Genomic DNA, 9,663 nt, shown 5'->3' on the forward strand with positions numbered 1-9,663 from the left:
TAAATAAATAAATATATATATATATATATTAATATAAAACCAAATGCAAATAATTCATTGGGATAAATAAAATGTAGCCGGCGATGCGAGTTCGTTGAATTGGCATGGTAGGTAAATAAATAACACTAACATGGCGTTTGGTTAGAGGTAATTATAATTTTATTCCTACTTAATTCTCACCTAATTCCAAATGTAACTGAATTCTTTCGTTTGGTTGGAGGGAATTGCAATTCCTGTGGAATTACAATTCCTTCATTTTCATGGAATTAGAATCCCATGGTCCCCTATGATTTTAATTCCATGGATTTTAGGAAGACAAAAAGATAATTCTAAGACAAAATTACCCCTCCCTTTTTTAACTTAAAATTGATGTCTGACATTCCCTTCTAAATTATAGCGTTTATATATTATTATTCGACTTTTCTTTGTGTATGTTCATTTAAATCTTTATATGAAACTATTCAAAATTTGCATTCTTTATATGCATTGTTTATACACAGCAACTTTCGTGTATGTTCTTATGAATTATTTAGATGCAGAATTCTTCAAAATTTGCATTCTTTATATGCAATAACTCTAATAATTTATGAATTAAATTGTCAATTATAAATAATAATAATAATAATAATAATAATAATAATAATAATAATAATAATAATAATCTACATCTACATCTACATCTACATCTACAATCTTAATAAGAGCCAATAAAGTGAGGGTTCTAACAAGAAGAAAGAAAATGTTGGTGTAATTATTTATTTAAATGAATGGTTCATATTATTTTGATTTTAGTAATCTTTTATGATTTTCCTTCTTTACCCTCTATTATATTATTTTATTCCCTTAAATAACTCCACATTTCGTTAACTTTTAACTTTAGAAACGGAATATATATTCTGTTAACTTTTAACTTACCCATTAATTTCTATAAGAAAGGTCTTCCTTTATTCAAAAAAAATATTCATTATCAAAAAATTAAAAAAGAGATATAATTTAATTAGTTATATTGTCTTTATTTTCTACAATAAAAATTATTCATTATCAAAAATTTAAAAAGAGAAATAATTTCATTAGTTATATAGTCTTTATTTTCTACCATAAAAATTATTCATTATCAAAAAAATTTAAAAAGAGATATAATTTCATTAGTTATATTGTCTTTATTTTCTACAATGCAAAAATTCATTACCTTCAAATTTATTAATTAATTATATTCACTACATTATTCATTGTTTTCTTTTTACACTATCTTGTAATTAAATATTTTGTATCAATGTTATAATACAAAATAATGTTTTATATTTATTTACCAAGTATTCTATTAATAACATAGAATTTTTTTAAAAAAAAAATAATTCAAAAACCAATCATATTAATTATTTAGGGAGGATTTGTTGAAAAAAAAAAGGCATTCAAATAACCTAATAAATTGAAGCGAGAAAGTACCCCGTAATATTTTTGGACTACATTACAGTTGTTCACTTTAAAGGTAAATCGTATTTCTTTATTAATATGATTTAAAATGTATAAATTTTTATTACCAAAAGTAGTATTTATTTATACTATCATTTTTAGACTATGTATTTTGAGTATCATTTTTACAAAATTGTAAACGTTTATTTTAGCGACAATTATAATCAATCTCTCATATATTATCTTGCATTCATATACTTTGAATTACCGATTTAAATAAATAAATTCAACATTCAATTACATATGCATGAACATCTCCTATATAATCTTGTATTGATATACTTTGAAATACTTATTTAAAAATAAATATTGGGCATTATCCCATTCGCGCAACGCGCGTGAAAGAACTAGTAATAATAATAATAATAATAACAATAACAACAACAACAATGTGCATTTTGGACTTTATACTAGTTATTCTTTCTCAATTCCCATGTATAACAAACATTGAAATTGAAATCCATTGTAATTTTATTCCTGCGAACCAAACACTGGAATTTAAATCTCACTTTATTCTCGCATTATTCTTTTCCCATAGAATTACAATTTTTTTCTCGCCTAATTCCTTCCCTCCAACCAAACACCGCGTAAGTAGTTTAAAATAATCCCAGTTTGACTCTTGCTATGGATCATCTTCTTACTTGACAATCTATAAATATAATTACTACATCCATGAATCTTCTTTGAAATTGATGGCATGCCTTTATTTGAATCGGAGTAGTCTTTCCTCGTCTAAAAACTCCAATAACATTTAAGAAATTTAGAAAAAATTAAACTAGGAAACAAGAAGCAACTGATGAAAAATAACCATCTAATTTCTACAACTAGTAATAGCTCAACCCTTGTTGCAGGAAACCTTGGTTACGTTACTGCTAACATTCCCAAGTTAATGATAACAACAAAAGCTATGCTATCAAACAAGAGAAACACTGGAACATAGTTGTTGATGTATATATGTTATCAAATGCTTAAACTTTTTCGTGAGGTTAGATAACCCAAAATGCTTCTACTAAACTATTTTAGAAAAATCCTTAGCTTCTTCGTGGTTTAGTTGAGAAGCATTTGCACTTTCCCAACATGACAAATGCCATGGGAATATAGGAATGTTTGCAAATAAAGGTATACAATTATACAAAGAATATAATAAAAAATAATAATAAAGTCAATCCATAGTCAAGACCTAGTCTGGATATCTTATAGTATATAAATAATCTTCTTTGGTCTTTGAATTATAAAATTAATTAAAAGAAGAATTAAATATTGAGTTTGATTTTAAGATTAGAAATAATTATTCCTTCAACAAATTCAATGATTGGATGGGATCTCTTTCAAACATAAAAAGAGGTCTAACGTTCAAATCTTGGGATTAACCTAACACTACCTTAACATAGATAAAAAAAAGTATTTTACCACTCTTAAGAATTTAATTTGAGACAAATATGATTAGTTTTGGTGTATAATATCCAGTTTACTGGTTGAGGAAATCAATAATTACAAATGAAAACAAATGATTTGGACCTATTTAATTTCTTGTTAAATTTTTGAATAGATTTAGAAAATGTTACCTTATGGTAGAAAATACTCAAAATAGCATGAATTCTTTCAAACCATACATATATACTACCGAGCAACAATTTTGTAACATAATCTAAAAATTAATAAGTGTGAATGAAATTTATGAATGCTTTTTCCTTTACTTTCTTTTATACATTATTTAAAATAATAGTTATACTATATAATATTTTGATCAAAAATACTATTACTATAATAACTTCTGTTATCTTTTCCAACTATTGTTGCCATGTACATACATTCACCGTATATTTTCTTATCTTCTTCAATGATAATAATAATATATAGACATTATATATGCAGAGTGAAAGAGATTAAGGTGTTTGAAAAGAATACTTAACTACGAAATTTTTTCTCTCGCTAGGGTTTGGCGAGCCGTCTTCCTCGCGCTAGGTTTTTGGCGTGTTTCTCTGCTTTCTACCTTTTGTTCGTTTTTTTTTTTGCTGAGTTCTTCTGCCTGTTTGTCAATCTGCATGGCGACCTCCGTCGATGATGCCCTCGCCAACCTCACGTTCGCTGATCTGGAGGAGGGAGAGGAGAACCAACATCACGAGCGACTGCATGTCGATGCTGAGGAGGTGGCTGATGAGTTCTATGTCATGGGAAGGTTAGTAACTGATAAATCCACTCGATTTGCTTTTTTCCGCGACACTATGGCGACTGTTTGGAGGCCGACACGGGGGATGAATGTTCGAGAATTGCAGCCTCACCGCTACTTGTTTCGATTCTTTCTTGAGAAGGATGTTCAGAGAATTATAGATGACGAGCCTTGGTCTTATGAACAAAGTGTTTTGATATTGAAGCGTATTACATTGAGGGAGGATCCAGAAGATGTCTCCCTAAACTTGGCGGAATTCTGGGTTCAACTTCATGGTTTACCGGCGGGCTTCCGTTCCGAGTCTGTGCTGTAACCTATTGGAAATTTCATTGGTGTGCTAGTGAAAACTGACGAAAGGAATTTTGATTACTCAATTAGACAATTCTTCCGTATCAAGATTGCTGTTGATGTTCTGAAACCTTTGAAAAAGGGTATCCGTTTGAAGAAAGATTCTGGTGAGTGGTTTACAGTAGATTTCAAATATGAACTCCTCCCTACTTCCTGCTTCGTGTGTGGTGTTCTTGGTCACGCTGAAAAATTTTGCTCGAAAGATGTGAGCCCAGGTGTGAAACCTTACAATGCGGAACTCTTGGCTGGCAATCGACGTGGAACTCCGACGGCGGGGCTATGATAAGTGCATATTTGATCATATATTTATCCCATATTTAAATCTATATTTACCACTTAATATTAATATTATGTTCATAATGGATCATAATTGATGAAAATCATATATAATTGAACATAATATTAATATTAGGAACTTTGTGTCATAATTGTTGTTAATTAGATGATTTAATCCTAATCTTATTGTTAATTAGGCAAAGTGGCGTGAGGATGGAATTCTTTGAAGACAAAAAATATGCAAAGTGGTAATAGTGTGATGAGCATGTGGACAAAAGGGAAGATGACAAAACAACTTGGTGGAAAGTAAAAAGTGGAAGACAAAAGGCATGAAATCATGGAAGGAAACATGGAGCATATTTGGGCCAAAAGCAAAAAGAAAGTGCAGAATTTCTGGAGGACAATAGGCGTCTGTCTGCGTCCTGAAACAGACGCCTATTGTCAATTTACACACTGCCCAAATTTCAGCACTTTCGCCGCGGCGAGAATTAGGCTCGCCGCGACGAGAAAATTGCCCAGGCACAATAATTCTGCAGTCTAAAATTCCAATTTTGCCCCTGCCTTTGCCCAACTATAAATACCCCTCATTTCTCCATTCTTCAACATCCAATTTTCAGATTAGATTAGTCCCTTCCCCTCTTCTCTTTTCCTTTTCTTCTCCTTAAAAATGTAGACCTCCAAGTGAGGCTTGTTTAGTAGTGTAGGAGTAGAATAGGATTTTATTTTGTAATAAGAAGAGGGATGATACAAGGTTATGAGCTTCAACCGATGGATCGAGGGGAATTTATTCCCTTTCTTTCCTTAATTTACCTTGAGCTAACCTTGTATCAAAATGCTTGTTCTTAAATTTATTTATATTTGGATTATGGATCGTGTTTATGTCTAGATTGTTGTTTATTCTTCAATTATTATGAATTGTTAGTTTAGCTTCAATTATTATGAGTTGTTTATGTCTAGATTGTTGTCCTCCAAGTGAGTTAGTGCTTGACCAACCATTCCCTGTGGATCGATAACCCCGGAATACTCCGGGTATTTGCGTGTACCTAAAAGCTACAACCAAATTGCAATTCATAGAAGCTAAACTAACAATTCATAATAATTGAAGAATAAACAACAATCTAGACATAAACACGATCCATAATCCAAATATAAATAAATTTAAGAACAAGCATTTTGATACAAGGTTAGCTCAAGGTAAATTAAGGAAAGAAAGGGAATAAATTCCCCTCGATCCATCGGTTGAAGCTCATAACCTTGTATCATCCCTCTTCTTATTACAAAATAAAATCCTATTCTACTCCTACACTACTAAACAAGCCTCACTTGGAGGTCTACATTTTTAAGGAGAAGAAAAGGAAAAGAGAAGAGGGGAAGGGACTAATCTAATCTGAAAATTGGATGTTGAAGAATGGAGAAATGAGGGGTATTTATAGTTGGGCAAAGGCAGGGGCAAAATTGGAATTTTAGACTGCAGAATTATTGTGCCTGGGCAATTTTCTCGTCGCGGCGAGCCTAATTCTCGCCGCGGCGAAAGTGCTGAAATTTGGGCAGTGTGTAAATTGACAATAGGCGTCTGTTTCAGGACGCAGACAGACGCCTATTGTCCTCCAGAAATTCTGCACTTTCTTTTTGCTTTTGGCCCAAATATGCTCCATGTTTCCTTCCATGATTTCATGCCTTTTGTCTTCCACTTTTTACTTTCCACCAAGTTGTTTTGTCATCTTCCCTTTTGTCCACATGCTCATCACACTATTACCACTTTGCATATTTTTTGTCTTCAAAGAATTCCATCCTCACGCCACTTTGCCTAATTAACAATAAGATTAGGATTAAATCATCTAATTAACAACAATTATGACACAAAGTTCCTAATATTAATATTATGTTCAATTATATATGATTTTCATCAATTATGATCCATTATGAACATAATATTAATATTAAGTGGTAAATATAGATTTAAATATGGGATAAATATATGATCAAATATGCACTTATCAGGCTACGCTGGATTGCACCAGAAAAAACGGTGGAGCGCGGGGCATGGGCTGGACCTGATCAGTTTGCTATGGGAGTTGATAAGGAGACGGCGCCGGCTGCTACTGATAAATTCAACACTGCTGAACAGACTGCTCCAAATTTAAATACGCAGTCACCTACTGAAAATAACGCTGCTGCAAATCATGCCGGTACCAGTACTCCTTCGGCTTGTAATGCTGCAACGTCTGAAGGGGTTAGGGTTGCTGTGGATAATTCGGCTAGGAGAAGGGAAGGTTATGTGAGCAGCCTGGTTGTTGCCTTTAAAAAAGGCGTAGAGTGCCGGAGAATGAAGTTAGTGATGATTCTACGTTTGTTGTGCCAAAAAACTTGTTTGTGGCCTGTCCTGGTACTCAAGCCCGCCCTTCCCAATGAGTACTTTAAGTTGGAACTGTCATGGCTTGGGCAATCCACGTACAGTTCGTGAGGTTATGGACATGGTGTCCTATTAGAAGCCAGACTTTGTCTTTCTCATGGAAACGAAAGTTGGAAGAATCCATGGGAACGATTGCGTGTGAAGTTGGGGTTTGATAGTTTATTTTACGTGGACAACGTAGGATTGAGTGGTGGACTAGCACTATTTTGGAAATCGAATAATACTGCTCGATTGATGAGTTTTTCTAGACACCACATTGATGTTGAGGTGAGCTGCTCCGAACTCACTCCGTGGAGGATGATGTGTTTCTATGGTTACCTAGAGCGCAATAGACGAAGGGAGTCATGGGAGTTGTTACGCTCACTGCGTGACCGTTCCATTCTTCCGTGGGTTATTATAGGCGACTTCAATGACTTAGTTTTTCAGCATGAAAAACGAGAGCATAATCACCATCCGGAGAATTTACTTAGGGGTTTCGGAGAAACGTTAGATGATTGTGGTTTGCACACTCTTCATATGGAGGGCTACCCGTTCACTTGGGAGCATGGCCGAGGCACTGATGCCTGGGTAGAGGAGAGACTTGACAGGGTGCTCACGATTTATGCTTGGAGATCTTCCATGCCTTCTGTCAAAGTGGTAAATACTCTATCTCGTTCGTCTGATCATTCAATTATTTTTCTTGATGTGAAGGGTATGCATATTTTATCTCATGGAGTACGGAAGTGTTTTATATTTCAGATGGCTTGGCTTCTAGATGAGGGGTGGAGGGGTGTGGTGGAAGAAGCATGGCAGAAAGGGAGGGGGCAAGGTTTGCAAGATTGTTTATTGTTATGCGGTGAGAGATTGAAAGCATGGGGTGGTGATAGTTTTCATATGTTTGGCAAGAACATTAAAAAAAGCTCCGTGGGAAACTTCAGTCACTCCGGGGACATACTGATCACTCCTCTGTGGCGGAGTTTAAACGTCTAGATGGGGAGTTAAGCCGTCTTGAAGCTCAGGAAGATGTGTTCTGGAGGCAACGTGCAAAACAACATTTGTTGCGGGGTGCAAATGCAAATACTAAATTTTATCACCACTTTGCCTTGGCTCTCGTAAGAAAAAGAACATAATCAGTAAGTTAAAGGATGATTAAGGGAATTGGTTAGAGGGTGAGAACTTTCATGTGCCTATCTTGTCATACTATGAAAATATTTTCACTGCTTCAGGGACACAAGATATGATTTCTTTCCCAACCTTATCTTCGCGTGTGACTTCGGATCAGAATGCTGCTCTCCTTCTCCCGTTTATAGCGGAGGAAGTTAAGACGACTCTTTTCTCCATGTTCCCTGATAAGGCACCAGGTCTTGATGGGATGAATCCTGACTTCTACCAACATTTTTGGGACGTGGTTGGTAAGGACGTTACAGATTTTGTTTTGAACTGTTTACATTCAGGCTCTTTTCCTAGTCAGTTGAATGATGCAAACGTTGTGTTAATCTCGAAGAAGAATCCCCCTGAAGCTGTATCTGATCTCAGGCATATCGCGTTATGTAAAGTGATTTACAAAATTATGGCAAAAATGATTGCGAACCGGATGAAACCTCTCATGTCTTCAGTGATTTCAGAATCTCAAAGCGCTTTTATCCCTAACAGGCTAATCACTGATAATATCTTGTTAGCTGCAGAGGTTGGCCACTATTTGAATAGAAAACAATTGGGTCAGACTGGTTGGGCTGCGTTGAAGTTGGATATGGCGAAGGCTTATGACCGTATGGAATGGGTCTTCCTCCGTAAGATGTTAGAGGCTTTGGGTTTTGATCCTAAATGGATTGAGTTAATTATGCTTTGTGTGACCACTGTTTAGTATCATATCTTGATTAATGGTTCATGTGTGGTTCAATTGTTCCCACCCGGGGTCTCAGGCACGGTGACTCGCTGTCTCCTTACTTATTCATCATTTGTGCTGAAGGTTTGTCACAGCTGATTCAACAAGCTCAGGCTACAGGAACAATCCATGGTTGTAGAGTTGCCCGGGGAGCTCATGCAGTCTCTCATCTCTTCTTTGTCGACGATAGCCTTTTATTTTTTTAAGGCTAATTTGAATGAAGCTGTGGTTGTGAAACATTGTCTACAATCCTATGAATTATTTTCTGGACAGGCTGTCAACTTTCAAAAATCCAATGTTTGCTTTAGCAGGAATATTGGTGACACTGACCGAGCTGAAGTTGCAAACACTCTTGCATGGTTCAGGCAGCTGATTTTAGTAAATATTAGGGTCTCCCATCTTTTGTAGGACGCAAAAAGAGGAGAGTGTTTGCTTATATTGAGGATAAAATTAGACAGAGAATTGTTTCGTGGAATAAGAAGCTGTTATCTCGTGCTGGTAAGGAAATATTATTGAAAAGTGTAGCTCAATCTATGCATACCTTTTCGATGAGTGTTTTCTTACTCCCTGATTCGCTGTGTGTGGCCTTGGAGCGTCTGATGAATAGATTCTGGTGGGGTACAGGAGGAAGTAACGAAAAAGGGATTCATTGGATGTCATGGAAGCGCATGTACACTCCGAAAAGTTTAGGAGGCTTGGGTTTCAAGGATTTACGTGCTTTTAATCTGGCTCTTTTGGGTAAGCAAGGTTGGCGATTCTTAACTAATCTTGCTTCCCTTGTGGCTCGTGTGTATAAAGCCAGGTACTTTCCTAATTCCTCCTTCGTTGATGCCACAGTTGGTGCAAATCCAAGTGCTTGTTGGAGAGGTATTTTTGCAGCTAAAGACTTGATTTGTGGGGAAATCCGAAGGCGAATTAGAGATGGTACAAGCAATAAAATTTGGGGTTCTCCTTGGTTGCCTGATTCAGACCCCATGGTTCATTCTATTCAACCTCCATATTTATCTGATGCTACGGTTTCGGGGTTAATTGATCCTATTACAAATTCATGGGATGTCCCTATTTTACTGGATATTTTTGCACCAAGGGATATTGATTTAATTAAGCGAGTGCCTAATA

At 35.4% G+C, this 9,663-nt stretch overlaps 1 protein-coding gene across 1 annotated transcript; it reads left to right on the top strand.

The window, feature by feature from the left end:
* Positions 1 to 3,518: 3,518 nt before the first annotated feature.
* Positions 3,519 to 4,274, top strand: LOC116005804. The gene is made up of 2 exons (XM_031246042.1): positions 3,519 to 3,918; positions 3,985 to 4,274. The coding sequence occupies exons 1-2, from the start codon at positions 3,519 to 3,521 to the stop codon at positions 4,272 to 4,274; spliced, it is 690 nt and encodes a 229-aa protein (XP_031101902.1).
* Positions 4,275 to 9,663: the final 5,389 nt, after the last annotated feature.

This window comes from Ipomoea triloba, chromosome 15, assembly GCF_003576645.1.
Source record: "Ipomoea triloba cultivar NCNSP0323 chromosome 15, ASM357664v1".
Lineage (NCBI taxonomy): Eukaryota > Viridiplantae > Streptophyta > Magnoliopsida > Solanales > Convolvulaceae > Ipomoea > Ipomoea triloba.